The following is a 27,375-nucleotide window of genomic DNA, read 5'->3' on the forward strand; positions in this document are numbered from 1 at the left end:
TTGGCCCATCTAGTTTGCACTGAACCATTTAGCTGCATAGTCCAGTCAACCTGCACCTAGACCACAGCCTTCCAAACTTCTTTCACCCATGTACCTATTGAAACACTCGCACCACCCTCTGCATGAAGAAGTTCACATCAGGTTCCTCATAAATATTTCACCGTTAACTCTGGTTCTAGTCTCACCTAACCTCAGTGAAATTCTCATTGAATTTATCTTCCTGTCAAAGAAAAGAGGTGTGTGTGTGTGTGGGGGGGGTGTTGTGACATTTTGATATTCCTGGGTCCCTGACCTACATAAAGTCATAGGAAAGCACGGCACACAAACAGGCTTTTTTGCCCCAGCTAGTCCCTGCTGTACATCGGTAACCAAGAGATTGAACAAAAGACCAGCTTTAATTACCTTGGTAGCTTTATATCACAAGATGCCAGAAGTAAATGTAACGCTCAGCTATATTGGCTCATATTTATCTAGGGAAACCCCGTCTGCCGCCCAGCCTTGTCTCCTGGTTACGGCGGTTGCTATGCAACGCCACCTGATACGGCCTCAAACATCAACTATCAGCCAGCACACAATGTACATTTTACAAATTACACTTTATAAATCTTACTAGGATTATGAGGTTAATAGAGGTACAATACAAAAGGGAATGAAAAAGGCGCCAGACTTATCAATTTCTTCGTGCACACAGTTGGAGCTCGGGACCGTCTTCCTTCCCCCTGCGATCCATTCTGACCCCTTCGACTCGCAGCTCAGGACCACCCAAAGTGATCAACCACAGCACTCCCAGCACGTCCGTCGTCCTCCTGGTCTCTCCTCCAACTCCCTGCCAAAACCCCCCTTTCCCAGCCATATGAGACAGCATATCACCCCGAGAAAGAATAACATGGACACCCATTGATTCATTCGCTCTCTTATCAATAAGATAACCAAAACAAGCTGCAGCAAGAGAACTTTCTCAGCACTTAACATAGCAAAGAAGCCATTTTGATTAACATACGCAGAAACATAAAAGAAGAAACTCCCTACATAAAGTAAAAATAAAAAGAAGAATTGCCATCGCCAAAACCAACTTCCAAAAAATGAAACCCATTTTTACCAACAGACACATTTCTATGACAACAAGGCTTAGGCTACTAAAATGTTACATCTGGTCAATCTTACTGTATGCTTCCGAAACATGGACTATAACAGCAGAACTCCAAAGAAACTTAGCAACAACAGAAATGTGGTTTCTTAGAAGAATGCTGAAAATATCATATAGAGATAGGGTAACTAATGAGACAGTACTCCAACGTGACCATACAAAAAGATCTTTAATGAGAACATTAAATGAGAGGAAACTTAAATTCCTGGGCCATGTCATCAGAAAGGGAGAATTAGAATGCCTTACATTACAAGGCCGTATGCCTGGGAAACGCGGAAGAGGAAGGCAAAGAAGAAAATATATGGACACTGTGAAAGAACTAACAGAGCTAAGTGTGAACTACCATTGACGCTGTGAGGGATCATTCGATGTGGAGAGCCATGATCGCCCAAGCGTGTAACGTGCAAGGCACATGAAGAAGAAGAAGTCCATGCTGAGCCAATTTAACTGCCTACTCCCATCAACCTGGACACAAAATAATTTGCAGATGCTGGGGCCAAAGCAACACTCAGAACACGCTGGAGGAACTCAGCAGGTCGGGCAGCATCCGTGGAAAAGATCGGTCGATGTTTCCGGCCGGAACCCTTTATCAGGACCTGGACTGGGACCATAGCCCTCCATACTCATATCAGCCACGTACCTATCCAAACTTCTCTTAAACAATGAAATCAAGCTCTCACGCCCCACTTGCGCTGGCAGCTCATTCCACACTCTCATAACCCTCTGGGCGAGGAAGTTTCCCCTCATGTTTCCCTTAAACTTTTCACCCTTCATCCTTAACCCATGACCTCTCGTAGCAGTTCCACCCAACCTCAGTGGAAAAAGCCTGATTATATTTACCCTGTCTATACCCCTCATAATTTTGTATACCTCTATCAAATCTCCCCTCGGTCTTCTATGTTCTAAGGAATAAAGTCATAACCTATTTGAACTTTATAACTCAGGTCCTCCAGTTCCAGCAACATCTTTGTAAATTTTCTCTGTACTCTTTCAACTTCGTTTACATCTTTCCGGTAGGTAGGTGACCAAAACTGCATACAATACTCCAAATTAGGCCTCACCAATGTCTTATACAACTTCAGCATAACAAGATAATGAGAGGAATAGATAGAGTGGATAGCCAGCGCCTCTTCCCCAGGGCACCACTGCTCAGTACAAGAGGACATGGCTTTAAGGTTAGGGGTGGGAAGTTCAAGGGGGATATTAGAGGAAGGTTTTTTACTCAGAGAGTGGTTGGTGCGTGGAATGCACTGCCTGAGTCAGTGGTGGAGGCAGATACACTAGTGAAGTTTAAGAGACTACTAGACAGGTATATGGAGGAATCTAAGGTGGGGGCTTATATGGGAGGTAGGGTTTGAGGGTCGGTACAACATTGTGGGCTGAAGGGCCTGTACTGTGCTGTACTATTCTGTGTTCTATGTTCTATCCCAACTCCTGTACTCAATAGTTTGATTTATGAAGGCCAAAATTACAAAGGCGTTTTTTTTTAAACCACTTTATCAAACTGTGACACCACTTTCCAATGAATTATGGACCTGTATTCCCAAATCCCTTTATCCCAGCACACTCCTTGGTGCCCTACCGTTCACTGTGTAAGATCTACTCCAGTTGGTCCTACTGAAGTGCAAAACCTCATACTTGTCTGCATTAAATTCCATCTGCCACTTATCAGCCCACTTTCCCAGCTGGTTGAAAGGAAAAACCATACTTCACTTTTGCTTTTGACTTATCAAAGGTCTTTGGCAACATGTGCCTTTGAAAGTGCGTTGTAATCAGCCGAGGTGATGGTCTGTCCTCCAGCAGGCCTTTACAGAAGTTGTGCTCCAGCCACGGTACCCGCTGCCAGTTTGGAATGCTCAGCACTGGAGTCAGATCGCCGTTGCTGAAGATCAGAGGCACTATCTCTTGCATCCATGTTGTACCTTTTAAACAAAAAAAAGATTAGCTTTATTTGTCGCACACACATCAAAACATATGTATATGCGTTGTTTGCGTCAAACCAAATCGGTAAGGATTGTGCTGGGGGCAGGCAGCTGTGCAGGCCAAGTCTTTATGTACATTTAAGGCAGAGGTTGATAGATTCTTGATTAGTTAGGAGTGAAAGAATACGGGGGGTGGGGCGGGGGGAGAAGGCAAGAGTTTGGGGCTGAAAGGGAAATTGGATCAATCATGATGAGATGACGGAGCAGACTCAATGGGCTAAATGGCCTAATTTTGCTCCTGTATCTTATGGTCTTGTATGTAGAAATACGTGAATTGCAAATATCACCGCGCTATCACGTGATACGTGCGCTCCTCGCTTAAAGCAAACTCGAAGTTAACACCCGCATTTCGGACTCACGTATCTTCCTTTGAATTAGTTTTAATATTTTGAAGTTACAAAACTTAGCAACAAGTGTTACGGGCTCCTGAACCACGTGGATAACTCCAATCACTTGTCTTCTGGTCGATTGTCAGTCTTCGCCTGTTTATATATAGCTGATTTGTAAATTATACTTTATTTCAAATTCAGATTCATTTATTTATGCCATGTACATCGAAAGACACCAGTGGAGTTTAGGAAGATGACAGCACCTAACGGCAACTCCTTTGATCTTGCATCTTCGGAAACAGCTCTATTTCTATCTTTGACATCTCTTTTTTTCCCCCCTTTCAAGGCTCTTTTGAAGACCCTGACCTGGAGTTACACGCTGAGCAGTTCTTTGCGGAAATGGGGCCCGCTCTCAGGGCCTCGCGACCGGCCGCTTTGCGAATACGCCAAGGACGCGGCCTGAAAGATTCCAGGCTGCCGGATTTTCGTGGCTCCGGAGGAGGGCTGATTCGAGGCCGGTACCACTGCCTGGCATGTCGTGGGAGAACACGGAAGATCGAAAGCAGCGAGCTGGCTGCTGGCTGCGTGTCCAGTTTGGGCAGAGCTCGTAAAGAGTGACGCAACTGACTTTTAACACCATAAATCAATGAGTTGTTTTGTTTTGTCTCCACTCTCGCTGTGAAATGGGAACATTTCCTTTTCCCTTATTAGGGAGAGAGAGAGCTTGTGATAGGTTGAATTACCGATTGAACAAGTAGTCTTTGGAATACTGCGAGTCTGTGTCTTTATTGATGCTTTGCTGCATGCTTGACTGCTCGGTGGGGGTTGCCAATGCTTTTTGCTAGTGGGGGAGTGGGGTCATTGCTTTGCTACTGACTATGCATGGGAGGGGGCAGCTGGGGGGGCTTTTGGGGTTCTAACATTTATCTGTCATTCATTCTGTTTTTTGTGGATGTTTGCGAAGAAAAAGAATTTCAGGATGTATATTGTATACATTTCTCTGACATTAAATGTACCTATTGAAACCTTTTGATCAACCTTCAGGCTCCAATCTTTAGTATTGATCCCCTGGATTAGCTAATGATGGAACCCCGAAACTTCAGGACCAGCCCTCATAACTCCTGCTCGTTTGGCCTTCGAACACGGAGTGGAAGCCTGGACGAATGAATCTCAGGATAGAATATTTTGACAATAAATTTACTTTGAGCTTTGAACCTCGTCCATTGCACCATAGCTCCCCCGCTCTCCTACTGCGCATCGGTGAGACCAGGTGTAGGTCAGGTGGCCGTTTCATGAAACACTTGTGCTTTTGTCTACAATGGCAATTGTGAACGAGAAAGAAAACATCTTCTGTTCCTGGGTTGTCTACAACCCGTTGGTACCTAGACTGATTCTTCCAATTTCAGGTAACCTCCACCTTCTACTATCCTTTCTCTCAGCTCCTGATTTACCCAGTTTTAGATTTAGTTGTGAGGACACTCAATCCTCTTTTATTGTCATTTAGTAATGCATGCATTAAGAAATGATACAATATTCCTCCGGTGTGATATCACAGAAACACAGGACAGACCAAGACTGAAAAACTAACAGAAAACCACATAATTATAACATATAGTTACAACAGTGCAACAATACCATAACTTGATGAAGAACGGGCCATGGGCACCGTAAAAAGTTCAAAGTCTCTTGAAAGTCCCACATCTCACGCAGACGGGAGAAGAAAGAAAACTCTCCCTGCCATGCCCGACCATAGTCCGATTCTGAGTCGTCCGAAAGCTTTGAGCCTCCGACCAGCCCTCCGACACCAAGTACCGAGCACCATCTCTGCCGAGCGCTTCGACCCCAGCCCCGGCCACCAGCAGCAGACAAAGCCGGGGATTTTGGGGCCTTCCCTCCGGAGATTCTCGATCGCACAGTAGCAGCGGCAGCGAACCGGGCATTTCAGAAGTTTCTCCAGATGTTCCTCTGTGCCTTCTCACGTCTGTCTCCATCAAATCAGAATTGTGCATGGCGTCCTACTTACAAATACGATATCATTTCACCGGAGAGCTGCGCACGCTGGGTCGCGCCGCCATCTTCTCCCCTCTGGTCCTGTCTAACCATTAGCCTCACCTTCTGCCTGCTGGCTCCCCTATACCTTCTCCTTCACCCTCTCCGAATCACTGACCTGTGTTGTGTAGTTTGCTTTTTATTCCAGCAGCAGTACGTCAAAGGTATAAAAATATTATCAGTTACAATACATAAATAAATAAGTGTTGGCGTGTGGCTAAGTGGTTAAGGTGTCGGTCTAGTGATCTGAAGGTCACTAGTTCGAGCCCCAGCCGAGGGAACGTGTTGTGTCCTTGAGCAAGGCACTTAACCACACATTGCTCTGCGACGACACTGGTGCCAAGCTGTATGGGTCCTAATGCTCTTCCCTTGGACAACATGGGTGTCGTGGAGAGGGGAGACTTGCAGCATGGGCAACTGCCGGTCTTCCATACAACCTTGCCCAGGCCTGCGCCCTGGAAACCTCCCAAGGTGCAGATCCACGGTCTCACGAGACGAATGGATGCCTATATATAGATAAATAGTACAAAACAAGAGCTGAAATAGACGTGCCTCCTTCCTGGTAGTAACGAGAAGAGAGTGTGTCCTGTGTGGTGAGGATTCTTCATGATGGATTACAGCTACTACAATGCCAGTGACAGTACGAAGTTCATAGTAAATTTATTGTCCAAAGTACATATATGTCACCGTACGTAACCCTGAGAATCAATTCCTGCTGCTGGCTGTAAGGAGTTTGTATGTTCTCCGTGTGACCGAGTGGGTTTTCTCCGCGTGCTCTGGTTTCCCCCCACAGTCTAAAGGCATGGGTTAGTAGGTTAGTTGATCACATGGGTGTAACCGGGTGGTGGGGGTGCATTGGGCTTGAAGGGCCTTTACCGTGCTGTATCTCCAGATAAAGTTAAAAAAAAAGTAAAGAGCCAAGTAAGTATGGACTTTGAATGAGTGGTTTCCCTGAACTTTCGACAGTTTGACTCAGTTAAGGGAGTCAACAGCATTTCAAGTGGAGGTCCTGCATATGGACAGATGAGAAGTCAGAAACTGTCCAGCTGCTGCTCGCCGTGCCAAGGTCCACAAGTCGGATGCTTGTTGCACATTAACTTTTCAGGGTAGCTGCAGTTGGATGAGGTTCTTAAAGGAGTGAATGGCTTACTAGGAATGCAAAACAGATTCAACAGCACTGTCCTTAGATCTGAAAATGGCGGACTTCCGGTAGAGCTCATGGAGTGAAGTCCTGTTCTTGACTCGCTTCATTACCTCTGAGTTTTTCTTCTTATGATCAGCTATATTTTAATTAACCATTAAGGCATCGACTTTTACAATATTTTGAAATAAATTGGGCTCTTTGAAATCGGATGCGTTTAAGGTCTGCTATGTCTAAGAATGGAAAAAACAGGAAGGACAGCAAACCTCCGGTTAGACTGAAAGGTACCGATTTTCCTCCGACTGAACCACCGCTGACTTTGAAAGCTATATCGGATCTAATTCAAGGGGAAATTTCAACCTCTGTTACGGAGCTGATTCGTGCGGAAATTTCAACCTCTGTTACGGAGCTGATTCGTGTAGAAATTTCAATTAATTTCCAGAAAATTGCCGATTCAATCGATAAGATACAAACATCTATTACGGAGCATCAGTCGGCTATATCTGATCTTCAAAAATCCATGCAACAAAGTGAGCTCAAGATGGAGAAAATCGAAGAAGCAACTAATGTAATGAAGAAGAAACTTGACTTTCTGACCTTTAAAAACTCTGACTTAGAATCCAGAATGCGACGGCAGAATCTTCGAATGATTGGTGTGCGTGAAGCTGTTGAATCTGATAACCCTATGAAGTATATTTCTCAACTTTTAAAAGATGCATTTCCTACTGTATTTCCTGACCAACCACCGTTATTAGATCGTGTTCACAGAGTTCCATCATACTCGTCTAAGTCAGATAAACCTCGACATGTCATCTTACGCTTTTATTACTTTCAAGACAAGGAGAAACTGTTTCGTTTCGTTCGATCTAAAGGTTACATTGATTTTTTGGATCTTAAGTTCCGATTCGTGGAGGATTTCAGTAAACCAATTTGGGATCAATGGGTTCGTTACAGATCTGTGATGTCGGAACTCTACAAGATGGATTTAAAACCAGCGCTGCTTTACCCTGCACGTCTAAGGATTCGTACGTTGGATGGAGCCCTCCGTTTTTTTGAATCTCCATCGGATGCCCAGAGTTATCTGGATCAATTTTCACCTTCAACATCTTAATCGTAATTTTTAACTATCTCCGTTTGATCGGAGGTTGTGAATTTGTCAGTCTTAATTTTTTTTTGCCTTATATGGGCAGAAAAGTTTATTTTTGATTAATTAATATGGTTGCTAAACTTTCTTTCTATCTGCGTCATTCCTTTCTTTTTCCCAGGGGATTCTGGGTGGTTATTCCCTCACCGTCATTCTACGTATTTCCTTTGAGGCCTTAAATTTTGTAGTTTTTAAATCTACTTCTTTTTGTAGGTTTTCATAACTAGTTTATGTTAATAATTTCATTTCTTTTTTTGTTTACTCATAGGGTCTGGGGTTTGTTGCGGTTTTTTTAAATATTTTCTGGCTTTTTCTTTGTTATATTAAATGTTTGTTTTAATTGATTTACCTTTTTTTATTCTTTTACTGCTTTATAATTAACTGATCTTTTTTATATTTACACTTTTTTTAGGGAGCGTATACCGGAAGTCATGGGGGTAGTTTTAGTGCTTGCTTCTTTCTGGCTGGTCTGTGTTAGATTTAGCCTTGGGGTCATGGGGTGAGGGATGGTGGGAGGGGCTTCACATTTTAGTTTCTTTCTTCTTGGGCTATGTACACTATTGAAGTATTGGTTGCGTTCTCCTTCCCGGTATCTCTTATTTGTTCTGTTCCCTTTCCGGGTTCATGGGTTGAGCCTATCGTCAATCCCCTTTGTTGCGGGTTGACTTTAGGGTTTATGGAGTCTATTATTAATTTTGTCTCCTGGAATACTAATGGTCTTAATTATCCTATTAAAAGGAAAAAAGTTTTTAAAGTGTTCCGGAGACTTAAAGCACAAATTTTATTTTTACAAGAGACCCATGTGCGGAGGGGGGACAGACTACGTTTTTTTAAATTCTGGAAGGAACAACAGTTTCATTCGAACTCCAATGCTAAGATTCGAGGCGTCTCTATTTTTATAGACTCCTCAGTTACTTTTATACAACATGATATTATTTCTGATCCGAATGGTAGATTTTTACTGGTTAGTGGTCTACTATTTAATAAAAAGGTAGTTTTGGTTAATGTTTATGCTCCTAATATGGACTGTCTGGAATTTTATAAATCATTATTCAATCAGTTCCCAAATTTGAATGAGTTTTCATTGATCTGGGGCGGAGATCTTAATACCTGTTTATCTCCAGCTTTGGACCGTTCGGCTCCTCTACAGATCTTACCTAATAAATCTGCAACTTTGATTAATTCATTCCTCTCTGACTCTGGGTCGATGGACATTTGGCGTTTTTTGCATCCTCAGGAAAAAGATTTTTCTTTTTTTTCAAATGTTCACCATTCCTATTCAAGAATTGATTATTTCTTTATTGACTCTCGTCTTATTTCTTCAGTGAGTAAATGTGATTATGACTCTATAACCATTTCGGATCATGCTCCACTTAAGCTTTCTATTAAAATTCAGGCCAATACACAAAATAATAGACAATGGTGTTTTAATTCGCTGTTGCTTCAGGACTCGGACCCTGTTAACTTTATGAATGAACAGATTGATCTTTTTTTTACAATCAACTATACAGAGGATATTTCTGTGAACATTCTTTGGGATACTTTTGAAGCTTATATTCGTGGTCAGATTATCTCGTGTTCTGCTGCTTTGAGGAAGAAGCTGAAGCAGGAGGAGTTGGTAATTGTGGACAAGATTAAGGAAATTGATAAGAAATATGTTACAGCTCCCTCTGAGGAGTTATATAAACAAAGAACTGAACTTCAAATGGAACACAGTTTATTACTTTCGTCCTCGATTGTAAACCAATTAAAGAAAACAAGAAGTGAATTTTATGTACACAGTGATAAAATTGGCAAACTGCTGGCTAACCAATTGAAGTCTAATTATGCTAAATCTCAAATTAATCAGACTTATAATCAAAATGACCGACTGATACTTGATCATGCGGGGATTAATCAAACCTTCTGTGATTTTTATTCTTCCTTATATCAATCAGAGTCTCCTCGAGACTCTAAGTATATGAATAATTTTTTAGATAACCTAGACTTCCCTGAGATTTCACAGGATATGTCTTCTATGTTAGATACTCCTATTACCACTGATGAGATTAAGAATGTTATTTCCTCTATGAATTTGGGGAAAGCTCCTGGCCCTGATGGGTTTACCGTAGAATTTTATAAATGTTTTGCACCTTCATTAATCCCTTGGTTCTGTAGGGTTTTTGAGGCTTCATTAAAACTTGGTAAACTTCCCGAATCTTTCAATAGAGCGTCAATCTCTCTAATATTAAAGAAGGATAAAGATCCTGCTCAATGTGCATCTTATAGACCAATATCTTTATTAAATGTTGTTTCTAAAATTTTTTCTAAGTTATTAGCAAACAGATTAGAAAAAGTACTTCCTTTTATTATTTCGGAAGACCAAACGGGTTTTATTAAAGGTCGTTACTCTTTTTATAACATTCGCACACTGTTAAATATTGTTTATACTCCCTTACAAAATGTTTCTGAGTGTGTTATCTCTTTAGATGCTGAGAAAGCTTTTGATAGAGTAGAATGGCCTTACTTATTTAAGGTGCTTGAAATGTTTAATTTTAGCTCGAAATTTATATCCTGGATCAAACTGTTATTTCATTCTCCTGTGGCCTCGGTCCGTACTAACTCTCTAAGCTCACCTTTTTTCCCTCTTTTTCGAGGTACTCGACAAGGTTGTCCTCTTAGTCCTTTATTATTTGATATCGCATTAGAACCTCTTGCAATTGCCATTCGAGAATCTCCAAATATTACTGGGATAACTCAGGGCTTAAAGTCCCATAAAATATCACTCTATGCTGATGACTTACTTTTATATATTTCTAATCCTCAAAAATCCATCCCTGCTGTTTTAGAGTTATTAGCACAATTTAGTATCTTTTCAGGTTATAAATTAAATCTTAGTAAGAGTGAACTTTTCCCGATTAATAAACAACTTCCCTTATATCATAACTTTCCATTTAGATTGATTAATAATTATTTTTCATATCTTGGGATTAAAATCACTTGTAAATACAAAGATTTATTTAAGATTAACTTTTTACCCTTAATTCTATTATTCAACTTTCATCTAAATGGTTCCTTTATATTTAACTTTGATTGGTCGTATTAATGCAGTTAAGATGTTTTTTTTGCCAAAATTTCTATATATATTTCAGGCATTACCAATCTTCGTTCCAAAATCTTTTTTTGATAAAGTTGACTCAAAAATTTCTTCATTTATTTGGCAAAATAAAAACCCGAGACTGGGTAAAATACATTTACAGAAAGCTAAGAGAGATGGAGTTTAGCATTACCTAACTTTAGATTCTATTATTGGGCAATTAATATTCGACATATGAAATTTTGGTTACTTGACCAGGATATAATATCCATTCCTAAATGGGTAGCAATGGAATTACAATCTGTTCAGGGCTATACACTTGGCTCTATTTTAGGTTCCTCTCTTCCTTTTGATTTGAAACGCCTCAAACAGGTATCTAACCTGATAGTTAAATATACCTTAGGTATTTGGTTTCAATTCAGAAAATTTTTTGATCTTAACCAATTTGGGCTAGCGATTCCTATTTTAGGTAACATATTTTTTCCTCCCTCTTTCACAGATCGTGCTTTTCAAATTTGGAAGACTGAGGGTATTTCACGGTTTTTGGATTTATTTTTAGATGGTTCCCTTATGTCTTTTGAACAATTATCTAATAAATATAATTTATCAAGAATACATTTTTTTAGATATCTACAAGTTAGAAATTTCCTAAGTACTATACTTTCTTCTTTTCCAATGCTTCCTCCTACATATATTTTAGATACTATAATTAACCTTAATCCATGTCAGAAAGGTGCATCGGCTATGATTTATAATATTATTATGAAACTTAGGAAAGCTCCATTTGATAAGATTAGGGTAGATTGGGAACAGGAATTGGGGTCTATCATTTCCGTGGATGACTGGGGGTAGATTTTACAATTAGTCAATACTTCCTCTATCTGTGCTAAACATTCCCTAATTCAATTTAAAGTTGTTCATAGAGCACATATGTCCAAAGATAAATTAGCTCGCTTTTATTCTCATATTAATCCTTTTTGTGATAGATGTCCGGGGCAGATAGCCTCTTTAACTCATATGTTTTGGTCTTGTCCTACTCTGGAAACTTTTTGGAGAGACATTTTTAATATTATCTCCAAGGTATTGAATACAGATATCTCTCCTCGCCCTATTACTGCTATCTTTGGACTGCCTAAAATTTCCAGTAATCTTTCTCCTTCAGCCCGTAGAATGATTGCATTTCTTACTTTAATGGCGAAAAGATGTATCTTACAACATTGGAAAGAGCTTAATGCTCCAACTACCTTTTTTTGGTTTTCTCAGACGATATTATGCTTGAATTTGGAGAAAATTAGAAGCAATCTTTATGATTCCTCACTTAAATTTGAACAGACCTGGAGATCTTTTATTCAATATTTTCATTTAATGTAATTTTTTTTCTCCTCTTTTTTTGCTCCATTTTTATATTCCCTTCTTGTTTTTTTTACTGTTTTTAATGGAGGTCGGGTTTGAGGACGTGATTTTAAGTTTTTTAACTCTGTTTGGTTTCAAGTTAGCCCATCGCTTTGCTTTGCTTTTAGTTAGTTGCACGGTGGGTTTTTTTGGGGGTTTTTTTCCTTTCTCTATTGATATATATATATATAAATTAGTATACTATTATGTTACCTTAGTATGTTATGTTTAAATTACATTGTTTGTATCATTTTTTTTGTATTAATATTTCCTGTAATTTTATTATATTCTAACAGTGTATTAGTGCCTATATGGCTTACCTTTTGTATACTTATTCAATAAAAAGATTTAAAAAGAAAGGAAAGAAAGAAAGATCTGAAAACAACTTGGGATGCCCTTTGCTCCAGTGACTTCATGGCAGTTCTCAGAAGCGTCCTCCCATTCAGCCCGTTCCCTCTCGTATCTCTGAGCCCGTGCAGCAACCTCCTCCCTCACACACATACATAACTCTGCCCTGGACGGTGCCCAGCCTGGCTGCGAGAGAACGAGGGTTGGGCATGGCGCTAGCAGTACCATCCTGTGAAATCCCAGAGCTGCCGAAACATCAGCAGATGCTCCAGAGACATCATTCCTGGGAGAGGAAGGACCTTCACAGAGAAGACATATAGAGTCATGTGGTGAAATTAGAAGTGACAGAACCAGTCAATCTTCTATCGGCCCAAGACCGAGGACTCCAGCAAGCTGCTGTCAACTGCCTATGCCCTACTAGGCTGATGGAACTCAGAAAACAAAAATACATCGACTCGTGTGCAAATACAAATGGGTGTGGATGGATATTGAGATAAAGAATAAAACCAAGGACTGGGAACTCCTTCAGAGCAGCTAAAGCCACAGTGGGCTGGGTTGTGCCCTCCCGCTCCATAACTCCAAAGCACAGACTGAAAATGTTACTGAAGGGCAAAAAGGCACTGAGGGAAAAGCCCACATTAGCCAGCTTTGGATCAGAGTGCAGCAAGTAACACTGGGAAAAACAGGTACAGCAGCCTGAAGTCCCACACTGCCGGTTTCAGGAACTGCTACGTCAGGAGTTCGGGAGTCGGACTGTGCCTAATGAGTGAAAAGATGAAGCGGCAATTTCACTTTCGTGTGCAGGTGAACATTATAAATTAAAGTTGAGTGCTTCGTGGCGGTTTTCGAAGTTGGACTGCGCCCAATCACTGAATGGAGTTCTTTAGAAAGGGTGAATAAAAGTAAGGCAAGGGCAGGTGACATCAAGACTGGGGGTGTAGTGTACAGCAAGAAAGGCTCTCTAGCTTGCAGAGGGATCTGCATCTGCATCAGCTGGAAAAATGGCAGATGGAATTTAATGCAGACAGGTGCAAGGAACAACCAGGGTAGGTCTTACACAGTGAATGGTAGGGCACTGAGGAGTGTGGTAGAACAAGGGAATCTGGGAGTAATTCATTGCAAGTGGCGTCACAGGTACATAGGCTCTGTTTCTGTGCAGTACTTCTCTATGACTATGATGAAATGACAGAGCAGACTCAATGGGCCAAATGGCATAATTCTGCTCCTATATCTTATGGTCTGTGGTCTCAACCACTTGGTTCTTGAACTAGGCTGCACAACTGTAATGACTACAAGACTGTAACCACCTTGATCTCTTTGCACTAAAACAGACTTGTTCTAATTGCATTCTTTCTTGTAAAAAGATTGTGTACAATTTGTTAAATTAAGGTTTTTCTTTTGAATGCTGCTCAGAGGCCACGTGATGCTGTGGCTGCTCCAAGTGAACTTATCACATCACTGCTAAGTGCAAAGAGACACTAAACTCGACTTTAAACTGTAAACATTCACTCAGCCAGAAAAATGCCGCAATCTCCAAATACATTAAAGCAAAACAACCCACAGATTGTGTAATCAGCAGAATCATACAACATGGGAGCTTTGTAGAAAATCAATCAAATCAATGTCAACTGTATGTAGCACCAATCAATCATCCCATTGGTAAACACGAGGAATTCTGCAGATGCTGGAAATTCAAGCAACGCACATCAAAGTTGCTGGTGAACGCAGCAGGCCAGGCAGCATCTCTAGGAAGAGGTACAGTCGACGTTTCGGGCCAAGTCCTGATGAAGGGTCTCAGCCCGAAACATCGGCTGGAATCACCCCATTGGTATGTGTTCCTTTGCCTTACCCTTCCTGAAATCCACAATCAACACTTTCATCTTACTGACGCTGAGTGCCAGGTTGTTGCTGTGGCACCATTCCACTAGTTGGCATATCTCACTCCTGTATGCCCTCTCATCACCATCTGAGATTCTACCAGCAATGGTTGTATCATCAACAAATTTATAGATGGTATTTGAGCTATGCCTAGCCACACAGTCATGCGTATAGAGAAAGTAGAGCAGTGGGCTAAGCCCACACCCCTGAGGTGCACCAGTGTTGATTGTCAGCGAGGAGGAGATGTTATCACCAATCTGCACAGACTGTGGTCTTAGATAGATAGATAGATATACTTTACTGATCCCGAGGGAAATAGGGTTTCGTTACAGCTGCACCAACCAAGAATAGAGCATAAATATAGCAATACAAAAACCACAAACAATCAAACACCAAAATGAAAACTATGCCAGATGGAAAATTAATCCAGGACCAGTCTATTGGCTCAGGGTGTCTGACCCTCCAACGGAGGAGTTGTAAAGTTTGATGGCCACAGGCAGGAATGACTTCCTATGACACTCTGTGCTGCGTCTCGGAGGAATGAGTCTCTGGCTGAATGTACTCCTGTGCCCACCCAGTCCATTATGTAGTGGATGGGAGACATTGTCCAAGATGGCATGCAACTTGGACAGCATCCTCTTTTCGGACACCACCGTGAGAGAGTCCAGTTCCATCCCCACAACATCACTGGCCTTACGAATGAGTTTGTTGATTCTGTTGGTGTCTGTTACCCTCAGCCTGCTGCCCCAGCACACAACAGCAAACATGATCGCACTGGCCACCACAGACTCATTGAACATCCTCAGCATCGTCCCTCTAATACAGCACCCTAGCTCTGAGATCATTGATTTTTATTAAGCTGTGCCCAACGACACGGTCATGACTGCAGAGGGGGTAGAGCAATGGGTTAAGCACACGTCCTTGAAGTGTGCCTATGTTGATAGTGAGAGGAGGAGATGCTGTTTCCAATCCACATTAGCTGGTCTCCTGGTGAGGGTACATTCAGATATTTACCCTCTCTGCTAGGCATTGCTGCACCACACATTCCAGATGCCCACCCAACACGCTTTCAAAAGTTTCTCCTCAGCTCAACATGTAGCTTCTTTTGCCAACTTTCCCGAAGAATGGCACCCAAGACCAGACAAAACCCAGGACCCCTTTTGTACTCTGTATATCCTCACAAATTAAACCCCCAGAATCACATGTATCAGTTATCCACATTCCGAATCTGTGATCTACACTTGCAAAGTATAATACGGCTGGGTGGCGGGGCGGAGATACGTCCCCACCAAGGGAGATGTAGGGCGCTCCTTCCCTCCGCTGGCCTGCAGGTCACCCTCGGGCAAAGTGTAGCATCTGCTTAGCCCCCTGATCAGGGTCGCGTGAAGCCATGGGAGCAGGTGGTGGATGGTCGTACGAGCAGCCGGTGCAGATCACAAGTCCTGGTTATGCGACCACTGACACCAGGTAGACAATCTCTGTAGAGTATTGATAATGACTGGGGTCACCTGTCTGGTAAAGACACTGTCAGGAGGAGGCAATGGCAAACTACTTTTGTAGAAAAAAGAATTGGCCAAGAAAGACCATGATCGCCCACATCATCTGACACAGCACGTAACAAACGAATGACAATACAGCACAGAGCAGGCCACTTGAACCACAATGGTGTGCCAAAGTAAACTAACAACTAATCCTTTCTGTAACCATATAACCATATAACAATTACAGCACGGAAACAGTCCATCTTGGCCCTTCCAGTCCGTGCCGAACCCTTACCCTATCCTAGTCCCACCGACCTGCACTCAGCCCATAACCCTCCATTCCTTTCCTGTCCATATATCTGTCCAATTTAACTTTAAACGACAACATCGAACCTGTCTCGACCACTTCTGCTGGAAACTGTTTTTTTTCAGCATTAAACTCCATCTGCCATCTTTCAGCCCACTCTTCTAACTGTCCTAAATCTCTCTGCAAGTTTTGAAAACCTACCTCATCATCCACAACATTGTATCATTTGCATACTTACTAATCCAATTTACCACCCCATCATCCAGATCATTAATATATATTACAAACAACATTGGACCCAGTACAGATCCCAGAGGCACACCGCTACACATCCTCCTCCAATCTGACACACAGTTATCCACCACTACTCTCTGACGTCTGACTGCTGAATCCATTTTACCGCCTTCGAGTGGACATACTGGACATACCCAAATCAAAAGCCATGGATGAACCGGGAGATATGAAGTCTGCTAAGGACTAGTTTTGTGGCATTCAAGACCAGTGATCCAGAACAATAATTCAGTAAGATTTGTCAAACATGACCTTCCACACACAAATCCATGTTGACTGTTCCTAATCAGACCCTGTCTATCCAGAAAATTATATATACCATCCCTAAGAATACTTCCCATCAATTTACCCACCACTGACGTCAAACTCACAGGCCGATAATTGCCAGGTTTACTCTGAGAACCCTTTTTAAACAATGGAACCACATGAGCAATACGCCAATCCTCCGGCACCATCCCAGTTTCTAATGACATTTGAAATATTTCTGTCAGAGCCCCTGTTATTTCCACACTAACTTCCCTTAAAGTCCTAGGGAATATCTTGTCCAGATCCGGAGACTTATTCACTTTTATATTCCTTAAAAGTTCCAGTACTACCTCTCCTTTAATTGTCATACTTTCCATAACTACCCGACTTGTTTCCTTTACCTTACACAATTCAATATCCTTCTCCGAAGAAAAGAAATTGTTCAAAATCTCCCCCATCTCTTTTGGCTCCGCACATAGCCGTCCACTCTGATTCTCCAAGGGACCAATTTTATCCCTCACTATCCTTTTGCCACTAACAACAGATGGTGCAATCCAGGTCATATTACGATCGAGGAACGTGTTTGTAAACCAGATATTGAACTTTTTACTGTTGGACTCCGGCCACATTCCACTGAGATACAACACTGGGCGGCACGGGAGGTCGTTCCTGCCTGTGGCCATCAAACTTGCAGCTCCTCCCGTGGAGGGTCAGACACCCTGAGTCAATAGACTGGTCCTGGACTTATTTTCCATCTGGCATAGTTTGCATTTTGTTGTTTGATTGTTTGTGGTTTTTGTATTGCTATATTTACGCTCTATTCTTGATTGGTGCGGCTGTAACGAAACCCAATTTCCCTCAGGATCAATAAAGTATATCTATCTATCTATAGAAACCCTTTGGATTTATTTTCACCTTACTTGCCAAAGCAGCCTCGTATCTTCTTTTAGCTTTTCTAATTTCTTTCTTAAGATTCTTTTTACATTCTTTTTATTCCTCGAGTACCTCATTAACTCCAAGCTGCCTATATTTATTGAAGATCAGATTTCAACAAGGCCGCCTTTAAGTAGTTTCTGAACAACTACCACCGACATTTCATCTGTGGAACCAGAGAAGCCAACATACTTGACCACTGTTACACCACCATCAAGAATGTTTACTGTGCTAACAAACCAATGCCCTCACTTTGAAAAGTCCGATCACCTGGCTGTACTGCAATTTCCAGCATACAGGTTTCTGCCTACACAATGTCCCTATCCCTCCTCTCTGCATAGTCCTTCGTCAGGACTGGGCTGTGTTAACGGGTCGGCACAACATGATGAGCCGTAAAGAGCCCGTACCGCGCTGTTCTATGCTCCGTGTTTAAACACAGGTAAGGAGGCTACACAACATTCCACAGACTTGGAAGGCGTAAGGGGTTGGCAGAGAGTGCAGAGCTCCAGGGAGAGGGAAGAAAAGTCCCCGTTGTGGAGTTTACCGAGTCGATTCCCCACAACCCCGATCTAACGCCTACCTGATTTGGGGTAGGTGACAATGAAAACGTCTTCGTCTCGGACCTGGAACTCCTCCCAGGCGTATCTCAGGCTTTCCTCCGAGATAACGTGCTTGGGGAACAGGAACCCCTCGTGCACGACGTACAGCTCACTCATGGTGCGGACTCCAGCGACAGAGACTGGGACCTGGACCGGGACCCGCACTTCATCCGAGTACGAGATCAGTGAGAGCAGCGCCGGCTGAGTCCCTCCTCTCAATTCCCTCCCCTCCTGTCCACTTCTCTCCCAGTCCCTCCCCTCCTGTCCACTTCTCTCCCCGTCCCTCCCCTCCCCCTCCCCCTCCCCTCCCCCTCTCCTCCCCCTCCCCTCCCCCTCTCCTCCCCCTCCCCTCCCCCTCTCCCCCCCCTCTCCCCCTCCCCTCCCCCTCTCCCCCTCTCCCCCTCCCCTCCCCCTCCCCTCCCCTCCCCTCCCCTCCCCCTCCCCTCTCTCCCCCTCTCCCCTCTCCCTCTCCTCTCTCCCCCCTCTCCTCTCTCCCTCCCCTCTCTCCCTCCCCCTCTCCCCTCCCCTCTCTCCCTCCCCCTCTCCCTCCTCTCAATCCCCTCCCCTCCCGTCCACTTCTCTCCCAGTCCCTCCCCTCCTGTCCACTTCTCTCCCCGTCCCTCCCCTCCCCCTCCCCTCCCCCCTCCCCTCCCCCTCCCCCTCCCCTCCCCCCCTCCCCTCCCCTCCCCCTCTTCTCCCCCTCCCCTCCCCCTCTCCTCCCCCTCCCCTCCCCCTCTCCCTCTCCCCCCCCCTCTCCCCCTCTCCCCCTCCTCCTCCCCCCTCCCCTCCCCTCCCCCTCCCCTCCCCTCCCCTCCCCCCTCCCCTCTCTCCCCCTCTCCCCCTCCCCTCTCTCCCCCTCTCCCCTCTCCCCTCTCCCCCCCTCTCCTCTCTCCCTCCCCCTCTCCCCTCCCCTCTCTCCCTCCCCCTCTCCCTCCTCTCAATCCCCTCCCCTCCCGTCCACTTCTCTCCCAGTCCCTCCCCTCCTGTCCACTTCTCTCCCCCGTCCCTCCCTCCCCTCCCCCTCCCCCTCTCCCCCCTCCCCCTCCCCCTCCCCCTCCCCCTCTCCCCCTCCCCTCCCCCTCTCCCCCTCCTCCTCCCCCCTCCCCTCCCCTCCCCTCCCCTCCCCTCCCCTCCCCTCCCTCCCCTCCCCTCTCTCCCCCTCTCCCCCTCCCCTCTCTCCCCCTCTCCCCTCTCCCCTCTCCCCCCTCTCCTCTCTCCCTCCCCCTCTCCCCTCCCCTCTCTCCCTCCCCCTCTCCCTCCTCTCAATCCCCTCCCCTCCCGTCCACTTCTCTCCCAGTCCCTCCCCTCCTGTCCACTTCTCTCCCCGTCCCTCCCCTCCCCCTCCCCCTCTCCCCCTCCCCTCCCCTCCCCCTCTCTCCCCTCCCCCCTCCCCCTCCTCCTCCCCCTCCCCTCCCCTCCCCTCCCCCCTCCCCTCTCTCCCCCTCTCCCCTCCCTCTCTCCCCCTCTCCCCTCTCCCTCTCCTCTCTCCCCCCCTCCTCTCTCCCTCCCCCTCTCCCCTCCCCTCTCTCCCTCCCCCTCTCCCCTCCCCTCTCTCCCTCCCCCTCTCCCCTCCCCTCTCTCCCTCCCCCTCTCCCTCCTCTCAATCCCCTCCCCTCCCGTCCACTTCTCTCCCAGTCCCTCCCCTCCTGTCCACTTCTCTCCCCGTCCCTCCCCTCCCCCTCCCCTCCCCCTCTCCCCCTCCCCTCCCCCTCTCCCCCTCTCCCCCTCCTCCTCCCCCCTCCCCTCCCCTCCCCTCCCCTTCCCTCCCCTCCCCTCCCCTCCCCCTCCCCTCTCTCCCCCTCTCCCCCTCCCCTCTCTCCCCCTCTCCCCTCTCCCTCTCCTCTCTCCCCCCTCCTCTCTCCCTCCCCCTCTCCCCTCCCCTCTCTCCCTCCCCCTCTCCCCTCCCCTCTCTCCCTCCCCCTCTCCCTCCTCTCAATCCCCTCCCCTCCCGTCCACTTCTCTCCCAGTCCCTCCCCTCCTGTCCACTTCTCTCCCCGCCCTCCCCTCCCCTCCCCTCCCCCTCCTCCCCCTCCCTCCCCCTCCCCTCCCCCTCCCCCTCCCCTCTCCCCCTCCCCTCCCCTCCCCCTCTCCCCTCCCCCCCCCCTCCCCCCCTCCCCCCCTCCCCTCCTCTCCCCCCTCCCCTCCCCTCCCCCCTTCCCTCCCCTCCCCTCCCCCCCTCCCCTCTCTCCCCCTCCCCCCTCCCCTCTCTCCCCCTCCCCTCCCCCTCCTCCTCCCCCTCCTCCTCCCCCTCCCCTCCCCTCCCCTTCCCCCTTCCCTCCCCTCCCCTCCCCCCTCCCCTCTCTCCCACCTCCCCCTCCCCTCTCTCCCCCTCTCCCCTCTCCCTCTCCTCTCTCCCCCCTCTCCTCTCTCCCTCCCCCTCTCCCCTCCCCTCTCTCCCTCCCCCTCTCCCCTCCCCTCTCTCCCTCCCCCTCTCCCCTCCCCTCTCTCCCTCCCCCTCTCCCTCCTCTCAATCCCCTCCCCTCCCGTCCACTTCTCTCCCAGTCCCTCCCCTCCTGTCCACTTCTCTCCCCGTCCCTCCCCTCCCCTCCCCCTCTCCCCTCCCCTCCCCTCCCCTCCCCCTCTCCCCTCCCCTCCCCCTCTCCTCTCCTCCTCCCCCTCTCCCCTCCCCTCTCTCCCTCCCCCTTCCCCCTCTCCCTCCCCCTCTCCCCCTCTCTCCCTCCCCCTCTCCCCCTCTCTCCCTCCCCTCCCCCCTCCTCTTCCCTCCCCTCCCCTCCCCTCCCCCACTCCCCTTCTCTCTCCCCTCCCCCTCTCCCTCCCCTCCCCCTCCCCCTCTCCCTCCCCCTTCCCCCCTCTCCCTCCCCTCCCCCTCTCCCTCCCCTTCCCCCCTCTCCCCCTCCCCTCCCCTCCCCCTCTCCCCCTCCCCTCCCCTCCCCCTCTCCTCTCCTCCTCCCCCCTCTCCTCTCCTCCTCCCCCTCTCCTCTCCTCCTCCCCCTCTCTCCCTCCCCCCTCCCCTCCCCCTCTCCCTCCCCCTCTCACCTCCCCTCTCTCCCTCCCCTCTCTCCCTCCCCTCTCTCCCTCCCCTTTCCCCCCTCTCCCTCCCCCTCTCCCTCCCCTCCCCTCCTCTTCCCTCCCCTCCACTTCCCTCCCCGCCCCCACTCCCCTTCTCTCTCCCCTCCCCCTCTCCCTCCCCTCCCCTCCCCCTCTCCCTCCCCCTTCCCCCCTCTCCCTCTCCCTCCCCTTCCCCACTCTCCCTCTCCCCCCTCTCCCTCCCCTCCCCCCTCCCCCTCCCCTCCCCCTCTCCTCTCCCCTTCCCCCCTCTCCCCTTCCCCCCTCTCCCCTTCCCCCCTCTCCCCTCCCCCTCTCCCCTCCCCCCTCTCCCTCCCCTCCCCTCCCCCTCTCCCCTCCCCCTCCCCCTCTCCCCTCCCCCTCCCCCCTCTCCCCCTCCCCCCTCCCTCCCCCTCCCCCCTCTCCCCTCCCTCCCCCTCCCCCCTCTCCCTCCCCCCTCCGCCTCTCCCAGTTCCTTTATTTGGTTCCATGCTCTGCCTTCCTTTCCTGTTGGACTCTGACATTTACTGCGACAACCACACAGAGAGGAACAGCAGACCCCTCTCCACAACAGTGTCCAAAAGTTCAACGTAAATTTATTATCAAAGTACAAATATGTCACCATATACAACCCTGAGATTCATCTTCTTGCAGGCATTCACATAAATACAAGAAACACAATGGAATCAGTGAATGACCGTACTCAGCAGAACGGACCAACAACCAGTGTGCAAAGATAACAAGCTGTGCAGATACTAAATAAATCATTAGATTTGAGAAGGTGGACGAAGGGAATCCTTCGATGATGGATGCTGCTTTCCTTATATCTGTGCTCAGTGGTGGCGAGAGCTTTGCCTGTGAGGAACTGGGCTGTGTCCACCACTTTCTGTAGACCTTTCTGTTCCTGGGCGTTGGTGTTTCCACAACAGAGCACAATGCAACCAGTCAGGATACTCCCCGCTGCGTCTGTGCAAGCTGGACGAAGCTGTTGGTGATGTGCTGAATGTACGCGAGCATTTAGAATGTAGTGCAGGGGTTCCCAACCCTGGGGTTCATGCGCCCTCTACCACTAATTGCATAGCAAGCGGTCGGGATGCCCTGAAGAAAGGTCACTCTCGTGCCTTCCTTGTGATGGTGATTGCTTTCTGGTCCCAGGACAGATCCCCTGAGATAATCATGCCCGTGAATGTAAAGTTACTGACCCCTCCCCACCTCCAATCTAATGAGAACTGACCATTGGTGGCTTCTTCCTCCTGTGGACAATTCTCAGCTCGTTGGTTTTTGCTGACATTGAGTGAGAGGTTGTTGTTGTGGCAACATTTAAGCAGATTTTCAATCTCACTCCTATAAACCTATTGTTGTGTGGTAAAATGCAAAGACATTAATATCGTTTTACATTGTTCTACCTCAATACATTATGCAATGTTCTGAATTGCATGAACAGAATGTAAGACAAACTTTTCACTCTATCGCAATAATCTTAGGTTCCCTGTTGTGCAGCTTTAATTGGAGAACTTGCCACAATTCTGCAGACTTTGGCTGTCTTGCTTGCTTCAGCCTCTCCAGGTAATCCCGGACAACCTCGATGATGTGTACAGGACTCTGTGGAGGCCATACCGTGCCATCAATCGCAGAACTCCTCATTCTTCTCTCTGCTGAAGATAGTTCTTTATGACCTTGGCCGTGTATTTCCAGTCATGGTCCTGCTGGGAATGAAGCTGGTACAGATCAGACACCTCCCTGTTGCTATTGCATGGTGGATCGTTAGCATCCTGTTTGTTATCTTTGTTTGGAAATCTAAAATTTGCTCTTTTTTATGTGCACGCTTGGTGGAAGAATTTAAGACTCTTTGGATAAGTAGGGGTTAACCTAATCGTAGGGGTTAACCTAATTGTTTGTGAATGCTCCTAAAATTTAGCTAAAAGTCCCTTCAGGAAGGTGTTATGGCGTTGTATTTATGTAATGCTCTTGTTTGTTGAAAATCTAGTCCTAAGTTCAAAGTCAAGAAATGCTCTTGATAAGTGTTTTTAGTCACGTATGCTGTGTCTATATAATGGAGCAGGTCTGCAGGTCAAGCAGAGCCCCTAGGCACCGCTTTTAGGTACAAAGACTCTCCATGATATCATGTAATAAAGTCCTTTAGTCTGAAACAACTCTCTGAGTCGGCCTGATCTATTCTGTCTGCTGCTCCTGACATTTATCCGCAGCAATGCTAATGCAGAAGACAAACAATAAGGAACTAAAATAGAATTTACATTAAAAATCTAGGGTGTTTCAGGCTTTGTCACAGTACTGTATATATCATTGCAATGTACTGCTGTCTCAAACAACATATTTTAGGACACATGCTGGTGATAATTAAACCTGATTCTGATCTGGAAACTATCAACTTTCCTCAAAAAATGCTGCCTGGCCTGCTTCGTTGAGCAGCATTTTTTGTGTGTGTTGCTTGAAACTCCAGCATCTGCAGATTTCCTCGTGTTTGCGTTATCAACTTTTCTGTTCCTTTACTGCACGTGCTCCTTCTTTGGAAACTGGTCTAGACTCTAGAGGAAGCTGACAGCAGAAATGGTGAATGTGGGTTAGATTTCAGCAATTGAGAGAAGTACATGGATGGGAAGGTTATGATGGGCCATGGTCCAGGTGCAGGTTGATGGCAGAATAACAGTTTGGCATGTACTAGATGGGCTGAAGGGCCTGGTTCTGTACGGTTGTGCTCTATGACACTGATTTTTCTTCAATTAAATATGCTAGGTAAACTTCTCATCAAAATAACTTAGACAGGAAATTTTCTTCGATTAGAAACATATTCTGAGAAAGAAAGCACTCTGTTTATAGAAGGGTAGCAACAAATGCTGTGCCGATATTTTTCTTTGAAAGCAAAGCATTCACAGCCAAGTAACCCTGGTGTTCATTTGGAAGACTATCAATGGTTCTTAAGTTAATCCCGTGCACTGAGTGAAAGCTTGAAAACATTATTGTCAACTTTAACTGGTTACAATGTTCCCTCCTTCTCCTTCCTGGCATCCGTCCTTTCATATCAATGCAGCCCTTTGAGATGCTTTCAGGAGAAGCTACTTCTGTACGCCCAAGTACTCAGGGTGTTAGGGGAATGAAAACGGGGCAGTTCCAAGCTGCCAAGGAAGGGCAATACCCTAAAATTACCAACACCTTTTGTATTTTTTATTATTGTGTCTTTATCTTATTGTGCTCTTTTTTGTGTGCAGCATTAGATCCAGAGTAACAATAATTTCATTCCCTTTAACACTTGTGTACTGGAAATGACATTAAACATTAAATAATTTTAAATGACTATGTAGCAACTGAGACATTTTAAATTCAAGTAATTAAATACATTTGGAATAATAAAAAAAACTGGGCCAATGTTAATAACATTGAAACTTCCCAAACGTTTTGTGGAAATACACCCATAACCCTGAAGTCTTCATGAATTTATAACTTTTGTGAAAAGGTAATGTGACAAAATGGAACATGCGTGATCCCAGAGGGCTATGCTGGTTTGTTGGTTTGTTTGGATGGGAGTCTTACAAGAAGTCAGTGTGTGATTTTTTGGTAGGTAGCATTTTGACAATAGAGAAAAACAAAACTCAGCTGTCATGAGGAGAGAAGCCTCAAAAGACAAATGGATGGACTAAAGAACAAATGCCAAGGATATGCAACGGGACCTGGGAGTCCTCGTGCAGGATACCCTTAAAGTTAATCTCCAGGTTGAGTCAGTAGTGAAGAAGGCGAATACAATGTTGGCATTCATTTCTAGAGGTAAAGAGTATAGGAGCAGGGATGTGATGTTGAGGCTGTATAAGGTGCTGGTGAGACCTCACTTGGAGTACTGTGGGCAGTTTTGGTCTCCTTATTTAAGAAAGGATGTGCTGATGTTGGAGAGGGTACAGAGAAGATTCACTAGAATGATTCTGGGAATGAGAGGGTTAACATATGAAGAACGTTTGTCCGCTCTTGGACTGTATTCCTTGGAGTTTAGAAGAATGAGGGGAGACCTCATAGAAACATTTCGAATGTTGAAAGGCATGGACAGAGTGGATGTGGCAAAATTGTTTCCTATGATGGGGAGTCTAGTACGAGAGGGCATGACTTAAGGATTGAAGGGCGCCCTTTCAGAACAGAAATGCGAAGAAATCTTTTTTGGTCAGAGGGTGGTGAATCTATGGAATTTGTTGCCACGGGCGGTAGTGGAGGCCAAGTCATTGGGTGTATTTAAGGCAGAGATTGATAGGTATCTGAGTAGCCAGGGCATCAAAGGTTATGGTGAGAAGGCAGGGGAGTGGGACTAAATGGGGAATGGATCAGCTCATGATAAAATGGCGGAGCAGACTCGATGGGCCGAATGGCTGACTTCTGTTCCTCCGTCTTATGGTCTTATGATCTTATGGATATAAATAAGGGAGGAATGCCATTAAGTTGGTGAATTACCAGACTTTTTAAACGTATCAAATAGTCTGTTTTGAGTTGTAAGATTGAAGCTACTTTCCAAATGATCTAACACGTGAAGGTAGATCTTCCCTTGCAAATAATAAAAAATGCACATAATTGGATCCACTCTGAATCTGTTGTAGTTTGTTACTGTATTTTAGAAGACCGAGCTGAACGGTACACAGCAGTTGTAAAAACCCATCTGGTTAGTGAAAGAAAGGTGTGGGCTCATTCCAGCCTGACTTGTGGGGTGCTCAGTGCAGTCTGATGGGAGCGATTTCGGCACTATGGTAATGTAGTGGTTAGCACGGCATTCTCGTCTGGCTCTGGGCCATTCCGGAGTTTGGAGCTCAGTTCCAGCGCTATCTATAACAAGTTTGTACCTTCTCCTAGTGACCGTGTGGGTGTCCTTCCACCCACATCCCAAGGACATACCAGTTAGTAGGTTAACAGGTCATTGTAAATTGTCCTGTGATTGGGGGGGGGATAAAACTGGGGGGTTTATTTTATTTTATTTATTGATACAGTGTGGAGGTAGCCCTTCCGGCCTTTCCAGCCGCGTCACCCAGCAATCCCCAAAAACCCCGACTTAACCCTCGCCGAATCACGGGACTATTTACAATGACCCATGAACCTACCAGCTACGTCTTTGGACTGGGGGAGGAAACCCACACATTCCGCGGTGAGGATGTACAGTCTCCCTACGGGGAACGCTGGAATTGAACTCTGAACTGCGATGTCCCGCGTTGTAATAGCGTCCCGCTGACCGCTACGCTCCATGGGCGGCTCGTTGGGCTGGATGGTCTGTTCCGTGCTGTGTCTCTAAATAAAATAAAAGAGAATGGAATGTCAAGAAAGCTCTTTGCTGAACCTTGAGGAGTCCAGGAGCCGTGCCTAATCACAACCTGATTTATCAATGAGAGGTTCTGCTCAGGACAGAGTCTTAAATTTCCATTCCAAGATCAAAAGCCAGTGACACAGATGTGGGACCTCTGTGCTTCGATACAGGGTGTTGGGCCAGCAGGACGTGAAGAAGCCGAGGGCCCCACTCCCCCTCCCCCCAAACCAGGGAAACAGATCAGCATGTTGTTGGTGCGTTTCAGATCCAGAGTTCCATGCGGGCAGGAGGCATGAGTTCCGATGACGCCCCTCGGGTTCGAAGATCAGTGAATTCAGACTTTGAGCCCTACTGTTCAGGAGCCAGTTATTGGTGAGGCTGGGCTTTAAGGCTCAAGGTTGAATCAGAAATCCAAAAGTCAAGGCCTGCTGGCCAGAGCTGAGTCTGCAGATTTCTGCGAGTTGGCTGGGGAGATTGAAGCCTGCTGCCTGCTGTTGGTTAAGGCCTGAGTGTCTGCATGCTGGAGCCTGCAGGCAGGAGGCCTCTCCTGGGGGTAAAGGATTGTGCTTATGTGAGGGTGGGAGGGAAGAACTTTGCTGTTGTTATTTTGTTTTCTTGCTCGTTGTGTTCTGTTCTGCTCTGCCAAGCACGGTGGGCACGGGATGCTGTCGCTGGAATGTGTGGCCACGCTTGCGGGCTGCCCCCAGCGCACCCTCGCGTGCGTTGCTCGTTAATGCAA

The 27,375-nt window shown here is 46.4% G+C and overlaps 1 protein-coding gene and 1 long non-coding RNA gene across 3 annotated transcripts in view; both read right to left on the reverse strand.

Moving 5' to 3' along the window:
* Window positions 1–18,572, reverse strand: part of LOC134336439 (sulfotransferase 2B1-like) — a 34,382-nt gene extending 15,810 nt beyond the window's left edge. Inside the window, exons 1-2 of one of the 2 annotated variants that reach the window (XM_063030678.1) lie at window positions 18,325–18,572; window positions 2,861–3,069 (exon numbers count right to left, since the gene is read on the reverse strand). In XM_063030678.1, coding sequence (XP_062886748.1) covers window positions 2,861–3,069; window positions 18,325–18,460 — 345 coding nt within the window. In that variant the 5' untranslated portion in view covers window positions 18,461–18,572. Of the gene's footprint in view, window positions 1–2,860; window positions 3,070–17,212; window positions 17,235–18,324 lie in introns of those variants that run through there. The other variant, XM_063030679.1, reaches the window with a different exon arrangement.
* Window positions 18,573–22,930: 4,358 nt separating this feature from the next.
* Window positions 22,931–26,892, reverse strand: LOC134336440 (uncharacterized). The gene is made up of 3 exons (XR_010015791.1): window positions 26,704–26,892; window positions 26,437–26,620; window positions 22,931–23,067 (listed from the first exon to the last, which is right to left on the reverse strand). It is a non-coding gene; the product is annotated as an uncharacterized LOC134336440 (long non-coding RNA).
* Between the last annotated feature and the right edge of the window lie 483 nt (window positions 26,893–27,375).

This window comes from Mobula hypostoma, chromosome 22 (assembly GCF_963921235.1).
Source record: "Mobula hypostoma chromosome 22, sMobHyp1.1, whole genome shotgun sequence".
Lineage (NCBI taxonomy): Eukaryota > Metazoa > Chordata > Chondrichthyes > Myliobatiformes > Myliobatidae > Mobula > Mobula hypostoma.